Raw genomic sequence first — 27861 nt, 5'->3', positions numbered from 1 at the left:
ACTGCATGGACCAGCCTTAACTGACGGGGGTTATTCGCTTCAAGCCTCCGATCTAACAGCTGACAGAAGCGAGCGTTCGAACAGGCCACGGAATCAAGCCCTTGTGACTAAGCTATAAGCTGCGGTGTCTGGAAATATTTGCTTATTGAAATTAGTGACATATTTTCTTTCAATTTTCGCCTTGAAAAACAAGCACTGATTTCTTTCCGAAGACGTGACTTGTTTGATAATGAATAGCTCAAATATATCTACGAATGGTACAGTGCTGAAATGCTATAACCTGAGTGGCGTTACTTTCTGCATGAGTAAAGATGATTTTATAAATTTGGTTCTGAAGGAACACATTTTCCCTACAACGACTGAATGGGTGTTTGTGATCCTCCACATCATAGTGTTTTTGGTGGGTGTTCTTGGAAACTTCTTGGTGTGCTTCGTTGTGTGCAGGAGCAAACACATGCAAACAGTGACTAACTTGTTCATAGTGAATCTGGCTGTTGCAGACTTCCTTGTGTTTATTACGTGTGAACCTCCAACTGTCCTACAGAATATAACAGAGACATGGTTTCTTGGAGAGACACTCTGCAAGATCGTCTTATTCGCTCAGGTATGGAATCAATTATGTGACACTGTGTATGTTCATGCGAAATTTGTTTTTTGTTTTGTGTACACCGAGACGACTGCAGATGATGACGCATGTTATTTTTGCCACCAGTACCTATTTCTCCACGTGCTAACTTAAATTCGTCTTAGCCTCAATAATTAATTAAATGATCGCTCGCATTCGATAGAAATTTGTCACTTGGAAAACTTCATGCTGCCAGTTAAAGATGAAACAGACAATGTTCAAGTGCATATTTATTTCCTGAAAGGAAAACATACTAATCATACGTACATAAGTATTACAGATATACGTATTGTAAAAAGCTGGGTATTCTATGACCTTCCATGCTACTGTGGGAAACATTTAATGACGATCCCTTGTTCATGGCTAAAACTTTAGTCATGAAACCTTGCTGTACGTAAAGACCATTATTGGTATTATTGCCACAAGACGTCATGGGGGTAATGTAGTAGCTGTTGTCACTTTGTGAGCAGTGATTCGGTGTCAGATATTTAGTAAGGTGCGCAGTATTTAACATTGCTTTTGATTGCGGAAACATATTCATAGGCGTTTACTATGTATCATTGTAAATTCCAAATTTCGCCTTTACTCGACACAAAAACGTTTAGAAAGCGTAATCGTGACGAACTGAGATGACAACTTTGCATTGTTGCATTCTTCCACGAACGCCATCTCTGTTTTTAGAACGAAAAGGTGTATTTGTTAGCTAGATATTAACACCTCTTTATTTATGATCGATTCTAACCTTTATCACCCACGAGTACTAATGCGGTTGTATTGGAATCATTTTTGACAAAGACGTAGACGTCAGACTTTCCATTAGCGCCCGTTCCTGTCATTGAGATAATACTATTACACATACAAAAAGCCGTTACCCATGTAGTATCGGGATCGAACGTGTTCACAGCACCTCACCGCTGGTCGTAAGACACGCCCGAACTGGGAAACGTGTTTGCCGTGGGCTGCACACCTTTGTCGTTGGAAGACGGTAGTCTGGAGGCCTGGGGCATTGGTTCCAGGAATAAGGTTCATTGGCCGAAGACACCGCTTCGCCCGTTACTTCACCTAGACTGGTGGTAGAATGGCCCGGTTCTATCAATCGGCTGGTTACGGCAGGGACTGTGCAGTTCTTTTGCGCAAATTTAAAATATTGAATTGTATATGTTTGGGTCTTGGTTAAAAAGTCTTTGAAATTAAATACGTTTGACTGAATGAAACATTTATTAATTAGAATTAGATGCTTAGGGGCAATAAAAAGCAGAAGACGGTGGCTCCTGGGCCAGTGTGGAGAATAGCATTCTTGTAGCCTCTTGGTGCTGGTCTACTGGTCTACTGGTCTGCTTGAACATAACCATATTGATGCTCCATGGTGGGCGGGGACCAGGATCAATGAAACATATTCTTATCATCATTGCACCCGAAACAAACTCAAAGAGGGCGTAAAAAACACATTCGAGATACCGTAAATAATATATTAATTTTGATTTTCCTTTCCTGTTATAAAAGGCCATAAACGGTACATTTACCGATGTATCTGATAAGGCAAAAACAAAAAAAATAATAAATAAATAAAAAGCCCGACGTTTGATTGAATGCAGTACGCGTAACAAGCTATAACACATCTGGAACGAATTAAACTGGTTGATCTCAAGGTTAAATGTCACACGCATAAATCCCTCAATTTTTTAGCATAGTGATCATCCGCGATCGCGACATGTAAGAAAGACAGGGAAGTGTTTCCTTCCAGGACGTACATACTGATGTTTAACACACCAATACTGCCATAGCGTTGTAGGTAGGTTGTTTTGCTGTGAAGATCGGTTTGTTTTTACCTCGTCCAATCCGCTGCTTCACATGACAAAAGTTCGGCCACGGTCAAAACAGAGCAAAGCATTGGCTACATTGACGCACACAAAATAGCTGCTGGTACAAATTCCGCGGGACAAGTTATGAAAACTTACTACAATTGCTACAATCAAACCCATCATACGTGGTCCCCATATGTATATATGTGGTGATCTACCTTCAGTTGTTGACAATCTGTAGCAAATTTTTATATTGTGTTGTCCTGTATAGTTGAACTGTTTTAGATCGAATTGCTAGTTTTACATTCTCCGTGATATTCTAGTTGGTTTTACTGTCCTTCGTTGACAGATTTTTATTACGTGCCACTAATTAAATTGTAGCTTTGTAATTAATCGTTCTCGTCACGATATGGCTGGAATATTGCCGATGTGATGATAAATTGTAACTCACTCACTCACTCACCCATCATAAGTTCTGTTTCGTGTCACACTGTTTACATATGGGTAACGAAAGACACACCTACTATCTTTCTCAGATCTGCATCAGTCATAAAATGCACCATCAGTTTCAGCTCAAACATCCCGTACAAGTTCAACAATTAACCGATGTTCCACAAGATGAGAAGAAAAAGAATGCAACTGCGAATTACACGAAACATTTAGACCGTATTCCAAAAGCTCAGAGAAATTATCTAAGCAGAAAGACAGAGAACGGTCACACATACTTCCTCCATAAATGACTGACAGTACTTTAACGCCGTGGGACTGTCGAGGTTCTAGGGCTAATTTTGATAATATCCTACATATGGTTATGATCCCATGGCATTATCCCTTCACGGATCGTATTTGAAGGAAAATGGACGACTTACGCTCAGACATTGCAACATGTATGATCTATATTCAAAGACTAATAATGGTAAAGCATCTGGTAGATGCATCATTTGTGTTAAATAGGGGGACACTCCGCAGTCGTGTTTCATTAAATACAAACCTACTGGCTATGGCTGTTCGTCTTACTCTCCATATTGCTGTAACACTATGTTCGTTGCATGTTGCTCCATGGTCGACACTCACTGTTAAGGAGCTTCATAACTCGACCGGGCTCCCAAAGCTCTTCATTCTCGCTAACTTGAAAGGGTGCAACCCTTTGTGAGGTTTCACCAGTTATAATGGTAAAGGTAAGGTACACGAGGATTTTCTTCTTAAACAGAATCTTTGCATTTTTAACAATGGTAGTAGCACGTATTTACACCCAGCAACGGGATGTATCTGACTTACCACTTTCTTTATATCGACTTGGTCAGTCCATAATGATTTATGTAGTGAGGATCATTTCCCTATAATATTTGAGGTCTTCATGCCTTCGCAGGATCTACTTCTATCTAAATGAAGGCTTACAAACGCTGACTGGCAGACTTTTAATATACCTCGTCGTAAAAGTGTGAATAATGCAACTCCCGTTAATGGCAAAAATGAGACTAAAACATTACCTCACACACTCATTATTAGCTGTTGCTAGCAAAACTATTCCTAATGCCTCAGTTAATCCACGTGTTAACTAGGCATCGTCCACTGGTAATTACAGAAAGGTCAAGAAAACGAAGAAAAACACTTGAGAACTGTCAATAAATATCTCTCCCAGGATAATATGAGTAGGTCGGGGTTACGCGAGCGAAAGGTACATAACCCAATGTAAACGAAAGAGATGGATACAATTTGTGTCCAAAAAACCACACCTACTCCTCTCACCAAAGTGTGGAATATGATCTATCAAAATCAAAGGTAAAGGATTAACCAGATGCAATAGTGCCATGTAGAGCGCAGTAGTGCAGTGGTAAAGCCGTGAAGCTGAAGACCCGGCTTGGATCCGCAGTGGAGGCATCTACATTTTGGTCTCGAGGATCCACATTGTCTCAGTTCACCCAGGTGTTAAACAGGTACCTGTGAGGATGTGTTTTCAGTGTGAATGTTGAGCTCATTGCGCCTGACAGTATGATCCCCAGGGAATTACAAAAGTATCGGAGAGTAGGATAGTTGGTTATGACAAGGGCAAAGATCCTACAGATCCTACTAATTACCCAACTGTTCTAACAGTTCAGATACCAGAGGAATCCTATTGATCATATTGTCAGATTAGAGTCTTTTTATTCATGATGGTTTTATTTAAAAAGCAGCATGTTGTTTCTATGTTCTTTGATTTAGAAAAAAACAACACAGTGATGCTTGAAAATATGGTATACTCATGGAAAAAGTTAAGGGAACGCATGTTTCTTAGGGCAATTCAAAATTTCTGTTTACGAACTTCAGCGCCGTGTATTATCATTTTCGTGAAGAGCAGTTCACTCAAACTCACCATAATGCTTTCCATGCACGTGTACTACATGCTCCTGAAGTTACATCCACTTACTCGTTACATGTATGCGCACTATCAAACACAACGGTTAAAAACATTGTTAACATGGCGAGACAGTACTTAACTTTGGCATAGAAATGGGAGGCAGTTGGCATGGTTAATGGTGGAAGTGCATTGTGACAGGTTGCAACAACTTTTCACAAGTCTGTTAGCGTGATATCCAGACTTTGGAATCTTTAGAGAGCGACTGGTGGCGTCAAAATGAGGCGTGGTCGGGGACGGAAAGAGAAAATCACCCCACGGGATGACCATGGAAGAAGAACCGTACTTCAGTGGAGAAACACCATGTTCAGTGATGAGAGCAGGTACCACTAGACCATAATGACGGTCGAATTCGAGTATGGAGACGCATTGGGGAACGTCAAAGTGCCTGCACCATCAGATAGCATGATCGTTATGGAGGGAGCTCTGTTATGGTGTGGGTGGGTTTACCTTTAACCACCAAACAGATCTTGTGCGTGTTGATAGCAGGATAATAGGTGTACGATATTGTGACGAGATCTTGAACCCGATTGTGATCCCCTTTGCGCGTACAGCAGTTCGAATGTTCGAGTTCCAGCATGACAATGCCCGCCCTCACATCGCTCATGTTTGTAGGGACAGACTGGGGGTGCAGGTGTCCGGGTGTTGCAGGTGTCCGGGTGTTGCAATGGCCGGCTAAAAGTCCTTACCTTAACCACCATCGAACATCTTTGGAATGTTCTTGGCCGCAATGTTCGGGACAGACCTGTTCAAACCAACAATTTGGATGAACCTTTCGTGGCTCTCCAGGAAGAATGGCGTAGAATTCCGATTGGTACTATCCGTACACTCATTCAACAACATGACACGACGATGCCAAGCAGTTCTCCAGAGACATGGGGGACACACCCGATATTGATTTTCATCACTTGCCATAAGCCTTTTCATCTGTATGAACGTTTTTTTTGCTGATTCAAAGATTAAAAGTCACAGCTATTTCATGCGTTTCCTTAATTTTTCCATGAGTATACTTTGAAAGATCTACATATGATGGGCCTTCATAGTTGCATGACGGATTTTATTTCAAGGTTTTTAGAAGATAGACAATTCAAGGTTAGAGTTGGATCCACTCTTTCTGATATCTACGATCAGGAAATTGGAGTTCCACTAGAAAGTATTTTATCTGTCACTCTTTTCAGCATCAAAATCATTAGTTTTGCTAAGGTTCGCAATGAAAACGTCGATAGCCCTCCTTTTGTCGATGATTCTGATATGTCATATCGTGGTTCCAGTATGAATGTTATTGAAAGACAATTGCAACTTTGTTTTAACATGTACGTAAATGACCTATGGAATACGATTTTAAGGTTTCCTAAGCTAAACCATGTTGTATGCATTTTCTTACATTTTGTTAACAAACGTAAAATCCATAAAGATGCTGAGCTATTCCTTAATACAACTCCCATAAAAAGTGCCTCCAAAACCAAATTTCTAGATAATAAATTATCTTTATCTCACATATTAAGAACCTCAAACCAAAATGGTTAAAGGTTCTTGACATTCTGAAAGTTGTTTCAGATACTAAATTGGGTGGATATCAAGAGACACTTTCTCACCTCTTTAGATCATTGGTCAGATTCAAACTTGACTATGGATGTCTTACATTTATTTATGGTACAGCTCTCAGATCGTATCTTAGAGAGCTCGACTCAATGTACTTGAGAAATATGTCAAGGTGTCTGCTTCATTTGTGCGGAAACTACAAGTGATGGATACGAAGAACCAAACTGTTGAAACTTGGAAGCAGGATGAGCTGTCTAACAGACCAAATTAGGCACATGCACGACAGAGTTTACTCAATACGTAATTGCTGTTTGGTAGTCTAGTGGTTAAAGCGTGTGCTCGTAATGCCGAAGACCAGGGTTCGATTCCCCACGTGGCATAATGTCTGAAGTCTATTTCTGGTGTCCCCCCGTCGTGATATTGATGGAATAATGCTAAAAGCAGCGTAAAACTCAACTAACTCACTCACTATGGCAATAAATGATTTCTGTGTAGTTCCGTAACTATGATGACATGTAAAATACTTAACTATATCCAGGAGTCTGTCAGTTACGATATGGCGACATCGATTGTTGTATGAAATACAGAACGTAAACAGTAGAGATCCAGTCGTGATGATTGCATATCAACTCATAGATTGGCGGTTCGTGGTCCCCTGTACAGTGTAGTTTCCTAGTCAGGCGCAGTATAAACAGAATTAGACTGACATTGGAGAATTGAATGTCTGGTAGGGGGACATACGCTCAAGCTGACCCTTATCAAATATTAAGTGCAGTTGAAACAAAGTATGGGTATTTTCAAGTCAGAAATCCCAGTTGTTTCAATGAAATTCTAGGCCACGTCTACGCATTGTAGAGCAGACAGCACTTTGATTTGGATTGTAACCAGCACGTGCGCGATCAAATAAGTAATTGAAGTTATACGCCTCTCTGAGCAACATTCCAGCAAAAACACGACGGAAGACACCAGAAATTGGCTTAACATACTGTACCATGTTGGGAACTCGGGTGTTCGGCGTTACGAGCGAACACTGTAACCACTAGACTATCCCAATATACTAATTTGTAAATGTTTGTAAATGTTCTCTTACACTATACGTGGTGACAAAATTTCACATTTGGATGAAGTGGAAAGCATTTATCCGGTGAGCGGAAGGTCGGTGGTTCGATTCGAGGCCACGTCATGTAAAAAGACGCCAACAGGTGCGTGTGAATGGTAGTTATAGTAGTAATAGTGGATTTGTGTTGCGCTTTTTCCATACTTGGATATTGTGCTCAAAGCGCAGTGAGATTTGATCAGAAGAAGCTCGGCGAAAAAGATGGGTTTTAATAGATGTTTTGAAGGTAGAACAGGTTTGACATTGTCGGGCGTGAAGGGGCAGATTGCTCCATGAAGTGGCTGCAGCGTATATGCAAAGGATTTCTTCCCGTAACTGGAGAGTGTCACTTTTGGAACAGTAAACAGATGTTAGTGTTCAGAGCGAAGGCTTCTGTTGGGATAGTTCAATAGAAGTAAGTCACAGAGGTACTGAGGTGCCGTTTGAGAGTAAGACTGGAATGCCAGACAAAGGAGCTTATAGTCGATCCGTTGTTTTCCCGGAAGCCAGTGGGGTTCTTGGACGGTGGGTGTGATGTGGTTCGCCATCGGTGACAGATAAGACAGAACAACCACTTGCAAGCTCTGTGTTAGTTACATGTTTAAGTGTGTATCCATGTCAAACACAAAAATGTAATTTGAGAGTGTATCCATGTCATAAAGATAAATGTATTTGAGTGTGGATCTATGTCAAACATTTAATTGTTTTTGAGTGGGAACCATGTCAAACGATTAAATGTATTTGAGCGGAGATACATGTTAAACTGTTAAATGTGTCTGAGTGGGGATCCATGTCAAGCATTTAATTGTTTTTGAGTGGGGAACCATGTCAAAGGGTTAAATGTATTTGAGTGGAGATCAATGCCAAACAGTTAAATATGTCTGAGTGGAGATCCATGCCAAACAGCTAAATGTATTTTAGTGTGGATCCACGCCAAACATTTCGATGTATTTGCGTGGATCCATGCCAAGTGAGTGAGTGAGTGAGTAAGTGAGTGAGTTAATATTTAACGTCACATCGGCAATATCTCAGCCATATCGTGACGAGAGCCATAAATATTATACATAATAGTGAGTGGTGAAAATGTGAACGAATGAACAACGGAACAACTAGATTATCACAGATAGATATTTAAAACCAGTAATTAATTCCAAAACAGTTTAATAATAGAGGACGCTACAATACAAAACACGGGCTTTAGATCGCCAACAGCTGAAGGTAGATCACCATACTAAGGACCATAAGGACATACGGTTCCTTTGCTACCTGCATGGACCCTAGTTGGATTTACATCATCCCCTCAGCCGCTGGCGATTGTAGGACGTTTAGCCAAAGTTTTAAAAGAACAAAAATGCTACGTTTAAAATCGGGTAAGCATAAATTAAACTGTGAACGTTTTGGGACTTACGTATCCTCTCAGGAGGACAGTAATTTTACGATGCTTTGAGGATACAGCTACTAACAATACCAGTTGCTAATTTGTACCACCAAGCGTTAAATACATCTATATACAGCATATAGTAATCGAAATTCAGTCATTAAATCAATTTCTTTTTCAAAAAAAATTAAATGATAACTAACAGCAGTAAAAAGATCCTTAATAGTTTTGACATTGAAATATTTATCCCTTGTGAAGGAGAATTCCACACAGTCAAGCAGGATATGCTTGACCGTGACTCTCTCATCACAAGGGATGCAAAACGGAGGATCTTCACCTTTTAACAGGTATGCATGTGTATATCTTGTGTGGCCAATACGACATCGTCTCATGATGACCTCTTCAAATCTGGACTGACAGCCCAAGTAGGTGTAACCAATATATGGTATTATTTATGTAATTTATTGATATCAATTTGGGCGTCCCACTTCTTTTGCATAAGATCACGGATGTAAGATCTAATACTAGCTTTGTAATCAGTGTATGGAATAAGAAGTGGTGTCACAGAAATGGGTAACCAACAAAAGACGATGTCGTACTGGCCAGTAGCAAGATCATTACATAATTCAATAATTTCTATTAAAGGTGGAAGTTTACAAGATAGGTTTTTAATACGAAAAGTCACGAAAGAGAATCTGAATAAATTATATATTGTTTATGTTTAGTGTGTCTTTGAATATATTTGAGAGCCGTTAATATGGCATTAGCTTCAGCAGTAAAAATAGAGCTGTTATTAGGTATTCTAGAAGATACTGTTCTGGATTGGATGGATCCATGCCAAACAGTTAAAAGTATTTTAGTGTGGATCCATGTCAAATAATTAAATGTATTTGACTGACGATCCACGTCAAACAGTTAAATGTATTTAAGTGGGGATCCATGTCAAGCAGGTAAACGTATTTGTGTGGGGATCAATGTCAAACAGATGAATGTGTTTGAGTGGAGATACATGTCAAACAATTAATTGTATTCGAGTGGAGATTCATAACAATGAGATAAATGTATTGGAGTGTGGGTCCATGTCAAACAGTTGCGTGGGAATCAAAGCCGGATATGCACAGTATGCCATATAGATAGCTGTATTTGTCGTATTTACACACCCTCATCCAGAGATTAGTGAACTAGTCATACTCAATAGCACGGTGATGAAAGGGGCAGCAACGGGTAACTACATCAGGTGTGGGATACATATCAGCAGACCCGTAAAGATTGGGTTAAAACTGATCTTCAGCTACCCGTGTTTGTCATTAATGGCGACTAACAAGACCGGCTGGTGAGGCTTGTTGACTTGGTTGATGCATGTCATCGTATCACAGTTGTTTATATCGATGCTCTTGTTGTAGATGACGAGATTGTCTGTCCATACTCAATTATTTACGAGCCACCGCCATGCAGCTGGAATAATGCCGTGTGCGTCGTTATATAACAAACAAACATACATGTTTGGGATGTGTTTTAGTAAGAGATAGGAGGGTGGTGTTAGTTTTAACCTTCGGCGCTTTTGTGGCATGACATCAAATTTTGTGGCCATTCCTCGGTCCCTGTTGAGAGAAGAGGGCTACATCAAAAGATCTCCATCAGCAGCGCCACATACTGATGGCCGAAGAATCTGGAAAACTAATCAGTTCTCTATTAGAAAATGTGGTCACCAACTGTTAGTCTCGGGGAAGATTGGGGAATGATTGGTAACCATCCTATTCCATCATCTGTTAATGAACTCGAGAAAGTTCGTCTTACAGGATGATAGATGACTTATTTGTTTTCAAGAGCACTACATTATATTTAGCTACGACAATGGAAAATGTTCAGAGTTTTAGATGACTAGTCATCCTGCAAGGCTTTATAGGAAATTGAGTCCCGTTATCATGGCGTTAGGTCGACGACTCATTCTGAGCCTCACCGCCGTGTATTTACTAGGAGGCAGAGTTGAAGCCTTTTGACTCCGTCTCATGTCTGAACATGTGCAATTGCAGTGTCTGATAATAACCTTTTTAACAACAATGGAAGATGTTTTAGGTGACCAGTCATCCCAGATGGGTTTAAAAGAAATTGAGTGTCATTCGTTATCACGGCGTTGAAGACATTCAATGCCTCGCCTCCATATATTTATCAGGGAGTAGAGTTAAGGCCTTTTCATCCGTCTCGTGTCTAAACAGAGGCTGAGACTAATGACATCATTTTAACATTTGAAAAATAGGTCTTCATACCGTAAGTGTTAACACATATCAACCGTCATAAACGTTTGTGACTGATATCTTTGCTGTGTATTTCTCCTGTGCCAGGCAGACTACGGGGCTCATTCTTCTAAGGCGTCGGAATTCGACTCCTTGTCGTCATCATACCAATATCCATACGTTTCAGCAACGCGGTCTGAGACCTGATTCACATGATATAACTGGAATACTCTTGAAAACGGCATTAAACCTTGCCAGTATATCTCAAGTATTTCAATTTTCATTTGTAACAAGGGTATATCTTTCCGTTTGCACGTAATGCAGCGAAACAGGAATGCCTGTAATATTACTGACGGCGAACTGACATACAGACGTCTGAGGGTATCCTGAAGTAGTTTAGCGCAACCATCTATCCAATATGGAACAACCCCTGATTTGTTAATCCTATAATAGTTTGATATAGTACTCCTAAGTTACTACTCATGCATTAATGCAGAGACCACAATGCATACTTTAATCAACTGTAGACCGTTCTCTTTCGTGTAGCAATTATATGTCAATTACAAATACGAGGGACAACGCGTACATCTTGGCACGAAACTAGAAAACAAAGCTGCCAGTTTAACCATAACAGTTCACTGCGTCCTTCGTTGGAACCAGTACTGTTCACTTTGTAGAAATGTCTCAGTATTGATCATTTGTGCCATCCTGTGAGGGACGCTGTGATTTATATCATGTTTATTAATTTTGGCAGTTTTTCACGATTTTTGTACAGCCAACGACACAATGTAGACACACTGTCTTGACATCCTCATAGTCACTGAAATCTGTATTACCTGAGGCGGGACCATTGTGAGAATGCAAGCAGCATATATGTTTCTCATTTTCTGCTTTAATTTAGGTGTGGGAATTTCTTTGAATAGAAGAGTAAATGTTTCGTGGTTTCCTGAATTGTGATTAAAAGTCTCATGGTGACAAATATAGGAATGTCTGGTACACACTTCTTACAAACAATATCCCACAGCAGTAACATTGCTGAAACAACCATACAATCGTGAGATGGTCACAAACGTACAATCGGTTCATGAATTTCTATGGATGTAGAAACAGTTTTGTCAACACTGTTTATTACCTGAATTTATTTTCGCGTTATTTTGATAGGGAACATACAACTAAATGGTCGTCTTTGTTCTTGAGCTTGAGGAAAGGAACCTCGTTGTTTTAACACATCAAACACACCTTGACAAATACTATACATATTGTTATAATACTGCCATGCTCCACAAAACAAGGATGCAACGGACGTTATCACTGGCAGTGACAAGCCAGGTTAGGTGATTCAAAGGGATAACTTATATGAGTTCATTTAACAGGAGTTGGTTATCTACATTAAAATACCAGTTCGATGTATGTCAGTTGGGTATATGCGTGTTCATTATAAACGTAGTATTGTATAATCATCTGGGCTCAGCTGGGAGTCGAACATTCGGGTTTAGGATTCTGGTGTGCACCGGAACCGTAACTCTACGCAGTGAAGTAAAGCCAGTAATGGCTTTAGAATTGCACTGCAGATGTGGATGCCTAAGAGATCTTAATTCTTCCATAGTATATTTGCAATCATAACGCGATTACCACAAATACCGCCCTGATAAATGTTTTTGTGTGTCGATAAAAAAATGAACAGCTAAAAGGAAATTACGACAATATGTTTAAGACGTGGACATTTCTGGACAGTCAGTATGTACCTTCATCAGGATGCATTACGCTGTGCATAGTATGTCGGAGGCAACGGAGATGGACATAAATGAAATGAAGGCATAATGGGAGAAAGCATGACGTAAACAAAGTGAACGATATATCAGAAATTCACGGAACATTACCACTGTATCCAAGTGAAACATACACGTATGTGTCAGAATTTGTGGTAGCAGTTCACGAACGGTACATGAGGTTTTACAGATCAGGCGCTCGGATTTATGTCTCGAGTCGGTGGTTTATGTGGTTTTATGCATCTCAAGTGAGATTTTATATCAGACGCCTCCGACTAGTGGTATAAAAGCTAAAGTGTGCCACATAAAACCGCATACATCCCAAGGGATACTGATAGAATGAATGAATTGATCTCGCCGTCATGTTTCAATCTGCCATTCTAAAAGAATGAAAACAAACTGAAAATTGATAGAAAGCAGCAGTTCGATTGAACTAGGAATAATTTGTATAATGTCACGTGACTTTTGTTTACGCTGTTTTGTGCTTCGAAGGGGGTGAAGAATTGTGTCATTCCATGGTCTCATACGTCTTATTTTATTGAGAACAAATGAACCAGTCAGATCTCAACAAGGTCAATATTAACGACAAAAAATCCTTTCCACATTCCTCGGAAAGTCAATTGTGCGATTCTGTCTTAATCACTAGTATGACCTAAATAGCGATGATACGAATTGTTCTCGAAAAGATGAGCGTATCTTGCCCCATGCAAAGGGTTTTCAGTTTTTCATCCACACTAATAAGGTATGAACATTTTTTCGCGGATGAATCAAGTTTGGAAATGACATCCACACATTGACCAATAAATATCTGAAAGCCCTTCTGGGCGTTTAAATGATGACCAAACAACATCTGAATGTTTTTTTTAAATTATTGTGAAAGGAGCAATATGGAGTTGAGAAACGCAAACACCTAGTGCTGTAGCTTCAGGAATAACATATGTTGTAATGCTGTCTGGGGGACCGCGCTTACTGAAAAAACTAATGCCTCGTGTAGCCATTACCACCAAATGTCAGGGACACCTATATCGCATGAAGTAATCAGGATTATGTTAGGTTGGATGTGAATGTTATTACAAGCGTGTATCTCATGGAGATTTAATACTATGTGCATATATACCTGTAAGATGTTGAATAACATACCGTCACATAAACATACTGTATAATGACTCATCTTCGCCCCAAACAGAAGTTAATCAAGTATCTAAGTAGGACATTACATCCAAGTAATTACCTTTGGAAGAGTATGGACTAAGCTGTATACACATTATCCAGCTGGCCATGTTTGCATGCAAGTCAGATCGTGTCAACTTGTCGTGTTACAAAATAACAAAGTACAAAAAGGAATATTTCCCCAGCATACTCAAAGTAAAATTTTCATTTTCGAATTTCGGTTTTCGATAATGTAAGTGAATCAGAACCAGCAGGATGCTTATGTCGATCATTGTAACCGAAACACACCAAAACACTCATAGGCTACATTCTGTTAAGGGAGGAACTGTTGCTGAACCATGCCTCTGAAAAGAATGCTTGCGTAGGATAAAAGCGACCAATTACAACCATAAGCTATCAGCCCATGATGAAACATCATATTCCATCTCTCACGTAGAGAAGCTTGTCTCACTCAGGTTTAACGTTAATGCGTGTCATTTACAACAGGCCTAAACGAAAATTACAGGTACAGAGTAATAGCTTCGGGAATAGCAAAGACATTCGTAATAGTGCTTGTCAGAAACAAAAGATGTATTGGACGGGAGATGTAAATGCGCCCTGACCGGGGTGCTAAATAACAGTTATGCCACGCCTGATAAGTAATCAAGAAACACAATTACACTGTTTCATTTACAGTGAACAGTTGACAATCTGTATCTTGCTGCGTATTACATGTAAACAGTGATCAAAGTCATTGCAATAACGACGGGATGTCAGTGGAAGTCGCACTGATCATATTTGAAATCTCTCTGTTGCAACAGTTATGAGATCATTATGATTCAAACTACTTGTATTCTTGAACTTCAATGTATATAGTTCATAAATGTTTGCGTTATTTAAAATCGAGCATCAAGGAGGTCACAACAACACATTATACGTATTATCGCCATAGCTTAGCAATCACAGCTTGCTTCCATTGTTATGCATCGTAGAGCTGGTTCCAGGTTTGGCACAGGGCACGTTTTGTCTGAAGTGTTCGTGTGAGATAGGACTTCTTCACAGGAAGACGTGCCTTCAACAGCTGTCCTTTGTGGTGGCGTTTCTGATGCATTAGGTGATTATAGGTTCGCGACAGGTTGTACATATACCATCAACCATACAGACGTTTTTAATCATCTCCCGACTCATGCATCCTGCGGACACAATTACCATGAACATATGACACAAAGGAATGTGGTCATTATACATTAGTTAATAGTTTGCTTATTTTAGGAAGGAAGTGTAGGAAACTTAATGTAATTACTTTAAGAATGATGTGTGTGCCTGGCATCAACAGCGCAGAATGATGACAGAGTCATTAGCAAACTAAATGCGTTCTTCAGTGGGCGTTGTAGTTATCGTATTATTTCAAGCAGAGTTGGTGTCTGCCCACAGTGTCATCGCACGTTGTTTTCCTTCATAAATACATGTCGGTTTACTATGTGAACGAAACATAAAAATACGATCCAGTTCTTTAAGACAGATACTTACATTCATCCTGCTAAAATGAATCGTCACGATAGATGGTGTCTCCGTGTGAGTGAAAACAGTTAGGAGGAACAAATCATTAAAGGTGCTGATAGACCGAGAAGCAAGCAAAGCGAAACAAAATCTCTCAACAACGACCACCGAAGGGACGTAACTCAAGGCACAGCGAATTAGGCATCAATACTGGGCTAATCCCGACTGATGTTCATGTTTGTACATATACCACCCATACTTAATCCACAGTATCAGAGTTCATAAAGAAAAAGCCGATGCGTTTTCTACACGCGTTTTTCCGTGTAGGGCAATAGGTTTACAAAAAAGAACAGAAACGACCACGACCTCATTCTAACGTCATTCACAGTAAGGGCACTAACTATTAATTCGAAGAAAGATGATGGAGTCTTGTTACATTTCATTAAAGGCGAAGGGTACTTGTCGTTTAGCAATTCTTTATTAATCATGTCGAGAACCTGAACAACATCAGTCTTAATCTGTAAGTACACACTGTACAACCCAGTTTTCATTCAATCATCATCAATCATTGAGACATTTAGCTTCATCATGACTTGTCTGGCCTTACTCTGAGGTCAGAGCTGAGGTTACATAAAATCATGAATTCAGCTCAGAGCGGGATGGGATTCTTTTTTGATTAAAGTCGAAGATCAGGTTATTGCGTTCTGCGAATTTGTATGAAATAATTATTGGGAAATAATATGTTGTAATGATAAATGCATTTGCTCAGACCACAATTTCTGTTATTTGATTTTTGACTCCCGATAACTACTCAATTTTACTCGCTTGTGCATTTTTGTAAATGATAAAATGTTAACGGCGAAAAGGGTACTTGGTTGATTAAGCATCGGGAAATAAAGGGGATATGTTCGCCTTTCTATTGCTTCAAAGAAAACGAAGCGTTTCGAACTAGGTAAGATTAGTACATACCTATATATTTATCCTTTTCCCACAACAAGAATAGGGAGGTACTCCCCCACCAAATCGCAGTGTTACCTCGACCTTCTTATACGATGGTGTAATAAGCGCAAATTTCCAGACTCGCCGAAACGCAGATTAAACCTGATTATCCGCTTGCTAAACTCGATTAAAAGTACGCAAAACATGCATAACCAGTAAAACTGATAGCCGCAGAATACAGTCATACAGTCATTTTACACCTCATAAATGCTGTAGAGCGTGGCGTTCACTATAACGCGAATTCTACCATGACTCAGGAAAATACTGGATTCTGATTGGTTGTTCAAAAAAATCAGACGGCATCAATTCTGGATTGACGCTATCTGATTTTAGTCCGTTTCACCGCGCATTAACAAGTCTGCGCGTTCGGTTCCAATTGAAACTTAGTCACCATCAATTCAGTACAGCATGTCTCTGATTTTCAAACACAGTAGGTTTATCTCCTAAATATATTTCGTTTGATTTAGCTTAGATATTTAGCATGGGTGGAGAGACCATTTGCTATTTGCTCGTAAAATTAAAGAAGCATTCAGGGATGTGTGTATGGTGTATGGAACTACAAGTGACGTAATAGGCGTGTCACAATACAATGCTCTTGTGAAAACTGATTTAATATAGAGAAAAGTTCATATCGGTTTTCGTGTTAGTGTATTTTAAAAAAATATACTACCCCAAAAAAAGAACCACCCCAAAAAGAAAAAAATAAGAAACAAAACAAAACAAATAAAGAGAATACAAAACAAACAATAACCAAAGGGAAACATTAAGAAACAAGCAATACAAAATCAAAACAAAACCTAAACATAACAAACTCCAACCAAAACTCCTTTCATGTACGAAAGTAATGCTTATAAATATTGAAAAAGTTCAATAACGTTCTGTCGTTACGTTTACGGTGGTCATGTATGTTACACCAGGAAGAAAGAAAACAAACTTATCTCAAAGTGTTAGTGAAAGTGTTTTACATGTCATACTAGAGGAGAAATTGTCCAAAGTGACAATTAGAACAAGGTTAGTGTGTCACGTAAAAGAACCGCGTTCGTTTAGATAAGTTGCGAAAATTGTCTCTGCACGCCAGATGAACACGGATTGATATTGTAAGTGCCAAATTACTCGCGTGTGTAACGTGTAGCAATTTGCGGATGAATGTATACTCTGTGAAACCTAATGTACGTATTCACCATGGGACACTGTCTTAGTTCGTTTGTTTAACTGGCTAAGCACTCTGGGGTTTCTTTCAATCATTATAATGACGTTCCCTGACCATTATTTTCCTTAATGACTCAAAGCGTTTACAGAGAACCGGCTGGTTGGAGTTTAAAGAACTTTGACATTGATCAGAAAGTATTACACCGAACCCCGATGGCATGGGCATATTTCATAGCAGCATGTGTTTCTATTCCGATCATTCTCATATACAGTAAGGTTGCTATACAATCTTGACCTACCGTTTCACTGAATTACACGACAAACAAGATTCGAACACTGAAACTATAAAGGTGGCTAAACATTAATAACTATATGGCCAAAACTGGGTTCTTGGATCATCACGAAGAATAATATTGCATGATTAGCTGTCCAAGTTGTGTTGTTTGGACCGCCGGATGTGTGTACATGTTTGTTTTCTTGAAAGAAAGATATTATTGCTCCAATAATTTTGGGCAAAAATGATTGTATTAATGTTCAATTATCTTAAAGGATCAACTGCTCTGATACAGTGCATGTAACTTGTACATCAATGATCTCTGCTGCCCAGCTATTCTCGAAACGTTCGTGGCCCTATGAACTTCTTAAGCCCATTCTTAACACATTGTCTGTGATCGAAGTTAAGAATTCTTAGGGCTTAACAGCAGCAGAATACTAGAATTACAAAAATGTTTTACAATGCGTAACACTGCCTCACAATACAAAATGTTATTAGTGTGCGGTTGACGTCCCTCTGTGTCACTGGAATAGAGAACGAGCAATTTGTGCAGCGTCCATCTGAACGAAACGTGAAATGTTTTACCGTACTTTGATCTTCCTCTTTTGAATGTCAATCCGATTAATTGCACTTAAGTTCAGATACAAGTATCCCTGCTTCTGTTACGAGGCCACACTTGTATTACGAGTAGGTACTTATGTATTTTAAGAACACAAGTCGTACGTACGATAAGTGCAGACCGCTTTGACCTTATATTAAGAGTTAACCCTTTTTTTCTACTTTTCTGTTACATGTGACCAGATTTGTATTAATCTGGGAGTATCTGAACCTGGTTTATAGTCTATGGATACAACAATCCTTTTGTGAATGTGTCTGCGTGGGCGCGTTTAATTTGTATCTGTGTCTCTTCACAGATGCATGTGTACATTCCTTTACGTTTATCCTGCTTAAATAAAAGTTTAATTCCAGTGGTCTTAGCTTTGACATTTGCGAAACATAAGAGACGTGATAACAAAGCTCGTGGTATTAATAATTCACAAGCACTAAATGAAAACAATTACTAATTGAATTATAACAAGAACGACTGATGTTCACGTTTAAAACATCATTCATTTTGAATTAGGAAACCCTGAGTGACCTTCACATTTGGCGAAGAGCCTGAAACTCGGTCACCTCTTAGAGGTCATTATATAATGTATTTGGTGACAAATAACATTGTAGTCAATGTCAACTTAGAATGGAATTGCGATGAATCATCTTGTACGCTAATGAAACCAATGGGTCACAAATCCACTTAAAGCCACTGCTTCAGGATGTTTCATCAATTTACTGTTTCAGCGAGACAGTTATCATGTATGTTCATGCATTTGTGACATATACCATCCCTGGGAATAGGATCCGTTCAACATTTTCCAAGTGTATTGTATCAACACTTTTGAAAATGATTCATGAACGCAATTTCAAACCATCTGGTTGGAACTCTGCTTTTATCCCAGATCCCTTACAGGTGCAACAAATCATACTTGTTATATGTACATTATTTCATGCATACACTTTTCTTCCCCGTTTTTCGGCCATTGAGATATTTATATAAGAGGACTTATTGTAATAACGGAAATTACTGAGAAAGTGAGTGAGCGAGTGAGCTGAGTTAAGACTGAAGACCTATTTTACCCCGGACCTTCAGGGGCCTACGTTGTTTCGGCAAACATCTAATATGTGTACAGAAACTATAGAAGTTTTACTTAAATGAATGTGTTCAGATTTTCTTATACAGTCTGAGGTGTCTTTTCAGGACTCTGCATGTCCTGCAATACAAACTGAAAAACAAAACTACCGATCAAAATCTGTAGGAAATCGTGTGCCAACGTATCTCGATATTTGACCACTTCTTTCTTCATATCATCAATATTGCTAAGTGTGTGTTGTTTTTTTTGCTGGAAAATCCAGTTATGGTCATTCGGTACTCCGGCCGTTGGAGGGAGGTAATTAGGTAGCAAGTCAGCATGATCACTTTGTCAAATTAACCAGTGAAAATACACAACGGCGTCACTCCACGTGAGGATATCCCACACCACATGTGAAATTTCGGGCTATGTTGTGGGGGTTGAAAGATCTCATGGAATCGTTTGTTGAAACTTTCACACAGTTCGGAAAAAAGATAGAACTTTCTTCAGAAAAGAAAACATTATCCCAATCTTGATTACAGTGAGCCCTACACCAGTTAGACGTGTTTCTTCATCTTCCCTCAATGATGAGCATCAGTACATACGTATAGGTGAGATGTCTGGGCCCAAAACACAAAAGCATAAGCAGCACAAACCGAGATTCATACCCTAAATAACAAGTTTCTTGTGCGCCTATGGGACGTGACACAGCACAGAAAACTCCACCATTGTAAAGGTGGCTAGTGCGCAGCGACAGTTACCCATTTTGTTACTATCAAAACAGTGAGTAAACTGGTTTGGACATACTCGCAAGGGCTTTCGTGTAATACGACGTCATGTGAATCCGTTCTAGTAGATCCGTCGTCCAATGTATTGGCTATAAGGGATTGTTGTCTCTAAATACAGACACTGATTTTCTGAAACCCATCAACCTAAAACAGCAATGGGAACCCTCTTTCAGTTTCATTTTATCTATAGCTTCTGAAAACACTATCAGGACTCAATAGCATTTGCTGCATTTAATATTTATGGGAATTAATGACAGGCCACTACGTTAAGATGTCCAATTATCTGGAATCAAACGTGCCCAAATGTCTCGGGTATAAGGGGAGATAATATGCTTCATCTTTGCCTTTAGTTTCGGAAGCAGAAATCGAAGGCGTGTGTAGCTGATGCCTTTGAAGAGTGAACCATCGTTTTTCACAGACAACCCTAGTCATACAAACCTCTCTTCGACGTTAACTATTGCCAACAAATGACATGTAAATGATTTGGAATTATGTGGCTTTCTTATCCTTGTACTTAATGCAAAGAAAGTTGAACACAGAACATAAGTTCAATGCGTTTAGAAGATTGATTTAGCATGTCATAATTGCTGTGTTATAGTGGTTTAATTTAGTTCATTGCGACCATTTCGCTAGAAATAGGTTACTCCTTCGGCACGTCTGTACAAGGATAAAAACAGTTGATGTATTAGTGATTTGCGAGAGTTCCACGAGTGTATAAAGGATCATTGTTTTCCTTCTATTTGCTGTACCTACATGTATATCCCAGCCTTCATTTTATTTCTAACAAAAGGAAAAAAGTGTAAATGCTACGTCTTTACACTTGTGGACATTAAGGTTTTCTCGTGCCCATGGTCGTAACTGTGATGGCCTTATTTGAGAAATTATTTTGAAACAGGTTGTTTAATCCATCTTCCTTTCCTTATTTCAGACCCTGACTGTCTGCGTGTCAGTCCTAACCCTTTGCTGCATTGCTGTGGAGAGGTACTACGCTATCTGCCAACCGCTCAGTTCGGACATAACCTTCAGGAAAGTGTCTATAACAATGGTGGCCATTTGGATCGCGGGATCTCTGGTGGCATTGCCCAATCTGATTTTCATGGAGATCACGAAGACGTATGACGACATTGACAATTACCTGGTGTACAATCGCATGAGTTGGTCATACACGACCGATGTGGCCTATCAAGTATTCTTGGCACTGGCGCTGTACGTGGTGCCATTAATCCTCATGACTATTGTATATTCTGTCGTGTCCTATACTCTGTGGAGTGCCACGGCTCCTGGTGCTGAAAATCTAGGTAAGACTGCTATTGAGGCTGTTCAATCATGCATGAATTCATCTTTGATGACATACTCGATTACTTAAAGGCTTTGATTTTGATGTCACGTTCATGAGAAGAAAATATTAAGCGCCGCCGAATAGAGATGGCATATTAGCCAGAGAAAACATCTGTGCTAGAAGGTTTCACATGTCTTGGCGTTTTGTGATTAGACGTTACTGTCCCAAGCATAAATACAAAACCGCGAACAGTTGAAACAGCAAACTGTTTTCATATTATAACCTCTTAAAGCGTCAGGACTCATGACAAGGAAATTACCCTTACCAAAATGTTATCTGAGAGTGAAATATGCGATTAGCTACGTGTATTAATCGCAGTCTGAGACCTATTTTAGCACGTGGTACGTATATATCTATCTACCCTTCTAGAGACGACGATGACGCATAGAAAAGGACAAATACAATAGAGTAACCATGCTGCCCCGAACCCTTTGTTGTCAAAGATCAATCCTGAAGCAGCCACACCCCGAAACACCACAGGAACAAACCCATTATTCGAGAAACATATAGAATATTTTGAAGAAAATGCTCGGCAGTAACTTTTAGCAACAAGAATAATTAAACCTTAGATGGACACATACATGGAACAAACTCAATAAGGCGACACCTAACAAGTGCCCGTATGGAATGACATTAATGAAGATAATATTAAGGGAAAAACCTTGTAAAAGGATTTTCCGTTTTGCTCTCCTTGCAGCCAAGTTTGTACTGCGACAAACTTACTCACTGATATGTGTTAAGTGACACTGCAACTAAACAACCGATCGTACAGACAAAACGTATGTCACTCTCAAAAGCTAGTCTCCTTCTGTTTCACGTTTTACTGCCAATTATATGGTACATATTTCCGTCCAGCATGTTTCCATTGCTGGAAGCACTTCTACAAGGTGAACAAAAGATGTCAATAAGGCATCAGACCTTTCCTTCTTTTAATCAAATATGTTTTCTTGCCTGCAGATCCAATAACATGACATGACAACTCCAGATATCTAGAGTGTTAGAGTTAATTACGTTTGACATTCTTTTTAAAGTGTCATGACGCGGATTCCTAATTTGGCATCTTGTAAGCCCAGAAGGTGTGATGGGCGAGATTAGACAATGTTTTCGTCGGAGCCCGAAGGTTTGTGTTTAATGAACAGCTTGAAATAGCTTTATCATTCGTTCTATAATCACCCTGGAAAATATTATCAGAAAAAAATGCAAGTGAAGCTAAATGGACAGAACTGATTTCAGATGATATTACAATTTCCTTCTAAGTTGAACAGAGCAGAGTCGAGTTTTCGATCAGAAAATGATACGTTTCAAAATACAGACTCTGTCAGATTATGCATAAGACAGGGAGGCAGCAAAATACCTCACAGAAGCAAGCGCGCGTACATGCACATGCACACAAACGCACACACACACACTCCTCGGCAAAACATGCCACAAAGAGCCACAGTCACATGCAGAAAGTAAGAAAGAGACAAGAAATGCCACAGACATACACACAGAAAATGCGCGCCCGATGAAATGGCAAACAATATCACATAACCACTTTGAATCACGACACAGTCACACGAGCCTCTGTGCCAACCAGGGTCATGTTCTGTCCCGCAGTTCTGTGACCACCAGCGCTTGTATCGTATCATCTACTGTCTTGGGTCTTATCCGAACCCAAGCATAATCCGGAATGCTAGCCGGTCAGCACTGACACGTACATACAATTGGCAGTTACTTGTAAGCCGACTTGCCTATAATACATAAATGACAGTGACACACTGCATGTCCCGGTATCTCGTAACCGATATTTTCGGCGGTCAAAGGATGGCAAAACAGGCGGGTCTGATTTTGACACGAAATGGATTTTGACAATCTGCAGGAGGTCAAGAAGAGACTAAAATAGACACAAATTGTTGACAAACGAATGTGAAATGTCGTTTATCTATTACTATCTATTACTTCATGTCTTTGGTTTCTTCGTTGTACAATCTTCGCCCCGACTGTACACACTGTACTATTTACCTGTGGAGCAGTTGGCCGGTCAGATCAGTCGGCAATTACAATTTGTTTACTTCAGTTCAATGACAGACAGTCCCCGTGCGCATAAATTCTGGGAAGGCCAGTACACTTGATCAAACTCCGGTTAAACCAACACCCGAACAACAACTAAACCAGACCATAGCCTCTCTCATATCTTGCTGTCAGTAGGGACCCTCGAACGTTACAGTCAGTGTGCTACATTCATATGGTGTTAATTGTTAGCCCGTCAACAACAGAACAATTTTTGAAACAATTCACTCATTCAGTGTCTAAGTGCTATGACATTAAATTTTACGCATCCACGTCATCCTCTCGGAAGGCCAAGGGGGTCTCCACTGGCAGAGACAACCCCTGCACGAGACAGCACGTCAATAGAAAAGGGTGTCTCGACACATAAGTCACTTTTCCTTCATCAACCATGACAGTCTTCGAGGTGAAGGTGTCATCAAACCATACTGCTTCAAGTGAATGGTTGGGTGGGTGGTGGGGGCGGGGTGTGTAAATAACGGCTTGGAAAGGACCAAACTAATTGTGACAGAGTGTCTGGCTTCACCACCAAGCGTACAGTGATCACAATAAAGCCTGTATTTGAGATTAAACGTGGAACATAGCCTTTGTGTAAGCACAGCTGTTCGACGTTCACAAAGTATCGCGCCCGCCAATCGCGTTGTATTCCCACAAGACCATCTCCTGTGTGAAAGATATGGGATATACAGCCCCCGTTATATCCAATACCTCTACGCATAGATAAAATGCCCATGAAGCCTTCTCCTTACAGTCCAGAGTCTAGATGGATGTCCGGAGTGGATCACTAAGGGTCGTTATCGCCCAATAATGTTCAGCTTCTGTTTGTGGAGGGGTTGTCATGCAGCAGATCGTAAAATGCGTATGAAGTACATGTACACTGCTTCAGTCAAAGTTATAAATACATTTTCGGCTACAATCTGAATCTGGACTCTTAATATACAGTATTAGGTCGACACTTGTCAGGTTGCATGACATTTCATACGGCAGTAACTGGCTTATAATCAGGATAAATGTAGCTTGTGCGGTGGATACCTGATCTCTAAGCAAGATTACTGACACATCGTTAACGCATATCGCACTTTAGCATAGTTGTGTGGAATGTGATGCTTATTTTGATGGAAATGGTTTTTTATGCAATAATTACTAGTAGCATTTTATACATATGTTTTGTGTTTTATTTACACTATGATTTATACAAGTATTTGATGCAAGATCTGAAACTTGTAGTCATTATCCTCATTCAGTGGCCAAATTGCAGGAATGATCTTTCACCCGAAGCATGGCTCTATCTTTCATTCTGATCTGCCTCATGCATATATTTCAGTTCGTCGCTATAGCTTGTGGATTTTCTTTCTTTCTCTATTGTGTGAATATGCGCTTTATCTTGGATCATTGCGACCTGAACCTAAAGTTTTATAGGAACGACGCGTGTGCATCTGGATACCACATCTTCAATACATGCACCTATTTGCAGTGGTGAGCCTCACGGGCATAGAGTTCATTGTCAGACAGGGCTTAAATGTATCATAGAATAGATATTTACGAGAAGGAGATCAATTACAGCATTCAATCAAGGATCCTGGGTTGATTGTGTCCCATCACATACAGTAGTGTGGATGTTGGAAAAGATCTGCGACATACGTCTTGTGAATTTAGTTTTTGTACATTGGATAATTGTTTGACTATAGTTTGTAGTATATACCTATATTTATATGTTTGTATATCTGAACATGTAAAATGTATCTCCCTTCCAAATGATATGAATGACTTCGAATGTATGTACGTGTTAGTGAGTAAGTGCGTGTGTGTGTTTTGTATATGTATATATGGTTTAGATGCTAAGTGCTGTCATATTACACCATTTTGCAATTCATGTCGCTTTAGTATTTAAGAGTCAGTGTTCTGTTGGAGGGTTTGTGTGTTATCAGACCTGAACACATCAGGTGTTATGGTGACCTGAATTATGAATGCATGGACGATCGTGGAATGTCTTGCCAATTATGCGTCTACTCAAACTTAAGAAACAACCAACAAGCATATCGATTTTCCTTAAGTGTCTGTAATGAAGTAAATAGGACATGCCTGGTCCAAAGAGGTCTCATTACTTCAAGCTAGTTGGCGGAAAGAAGTTGTGGGTGTGTGGATTTTTAGAAACGTTCATAATTCTTCATTCAAGAAATTATTTCTCATCAATGCTCGACGACTGAAAATATGCACGTTGCACCATGTGGTTTTGAATATAATCTCTCAATCAACGGATCGATGAATCTACTTACCTTATCCACATTCAGAAGCGTCTGTTGCATGATTCTGACAGTTTGTGACTCACTATCAGAGATAATGTCAGCTAATACCGGGTATTTTCTGCACCAGGATAGAGAGCACTGCATCACTGAGTGAGTGGTCCAAGTGTTACGCCGCTTTTAGCAATATTCCAGCAATATCACGGCGGGGCGCACGAGAAATGGGCTTCAAAAACACAATATACCCATGTGAGGAATCGGATCCGGGTCTTCGGCGTGACGAGTGAACGCTTTAATTACTTGGCGACACCACCGCCACCGAATCAGATACACTGTTCTGTTGGTCAGTTACTGAAAGGGTCAGTGGCATTTTTATTGTGTAGTGGGTGAGGAAAGGCAGCCTTGTGGTAAATATATTCGCTCGTCGCATCGAAGACCCAGCGTCCGAATACTCTTCTATGCTAAACATGCGGGAACCTTCTCGGGTGTCACCTTTCATGATATTTTGAAATGCGACGTAAAGATTATACTCACTAACCCACTCTAAGGATCATGAGGACATACATTGTTAACACTTCGGATTTGATTTCATCACGACTGGGTGGTTTTCTTTACACGGTGTAAAAGCGTTGATGTGAGAAAAAGTTAAGGAATTGCATGTTCATTTGACAGAAGGAGGAACTGTTTTCTGTAGTACAAACTATATATTCCATCTAATATTAATGCTTCCAAAACAGTGGAAGCTGTCAAAACCGGCATCCGTCCAATTCGGCAAGTTGTGAACACCGGCATATAATTTCCACCCCATCCTAGACTTGTACATTTATCATTAGCTCTACAATCTGGCATATTGTCTTAACCGGGTTATTTCTTCAGTCTCAATGAGTTCCGGTTTAGACAGCTTCCACTGTACATATTTATCTCATAATCTGGGCTTGATGAACAGTGGGATATATTGTATGGACATGCAGCTTTATTATCAATGTAAGCGACGTTTCCTTGTTAACATCTATACTGAAAGGTCGCTTCAATTAATAATACAGAAGTTGTACCTCCGTAGATCTTTAAATTTATTTGTCTGAGATATTGAGTGTTTTCACAAAACAACTACACAATGATTGATCTTTAACTTGCCACTTAAAGAGGTTAGCATTTGGAGACATTTGACTTTTGTTGATGGTAAAGAAAATTGATGACAGATATATGTTATCTTTTCGTAGCAAATAGCGGGTTAAGTATAACGAAACGGTCTTGGGGTTGGGGGAGGGGGGGGGGTATCTAAGACGGACTCGAGTACTAGCACAAAACAACTAATGTATTTGTGGCGAGTGAAGTTCTGGACGCGGTGCCACGTCAACAAAGGTTCACCTTTCACTAGCACAGTTTAAACGACATCCTGTATACTACATGCATGCACAACGGACCCATCTCGGTGACACATAGATTGAAAGATTGTGTTATGTTTTTCAGCATTATGGATCAAGACTTTTCATAAGGGAATTTACTGACACACTGACGATTATACAGTAACAAATCCTTGTGCTATGTATTACTCGATAAGCCTGGCTTGTCGAGAGAGCAGTAGAAGTTGTTGCAACATGAATACAAATACATGGCTCCAAAATCTCGAAATTGGTTCATACTCTCAGTTACAAGTATGGTTCGGACCACAGAAGCCCTTGGGGCCCTTATAGTTTGGAGTGAGTGAGAATGGTTTGCGTCGCTTTTAGCAATATTCCAGCAAGGGGACATCAGAAATGGGTTTCACACACTGCATCCATGTGGGGAATCGAATCTTCGGCGTGACGAGCAAACGGTTTAACCGCTAGACTTCCTACCGCCCCATTACAACTTGTGTTGATT

At 39.8% G+C, this 27861-nt stretch overlaps 1 protein-coding gene across 1 annotated transcript in view; it reads left to right on the top strand.

Annotated features, from left to right (window-relative positions):
- Positions 1-216: 216 nt before the first annotated feature.
- LOC137291633 (orexin receptor type 2-like) overlaps positions 217-27861 on the top strand; it is a 50245-nt gene continuing 22600 nt past the window's right edge. The window contains exons 1-2 of the mRNA XM_067823042.1: positions 217-604; positions 21296-21665. Coding sequence (XP_067679143.1) covers positions 230-604; positions 21296-21665 — 745 coding nt within the window. The 5' untranslated portion in view covers positions 217-229. The remainder of the gene's footprint in view (positions 605-21295; positions 21666-27861) is intronic.

This window comes from Haliotis asinina, chromosome 7, assembly GCF_037392515.1.
Source record: "Haliotis asinina isolate JCU_RB_2024 chromosome 7, JCU_Hal_asi_v2, whole genome shotgun sequence".
NCBI lineage: Eukaryota > Metazoa > Mollusca > Gastropoda > Lepetellida > Haliotidae > Haliotis > Haliotis asinina.
Note: the sequence above shows the minus strand (reverse complement) of the source record. Positions and strands in the feature narration are given on the sequence as shown.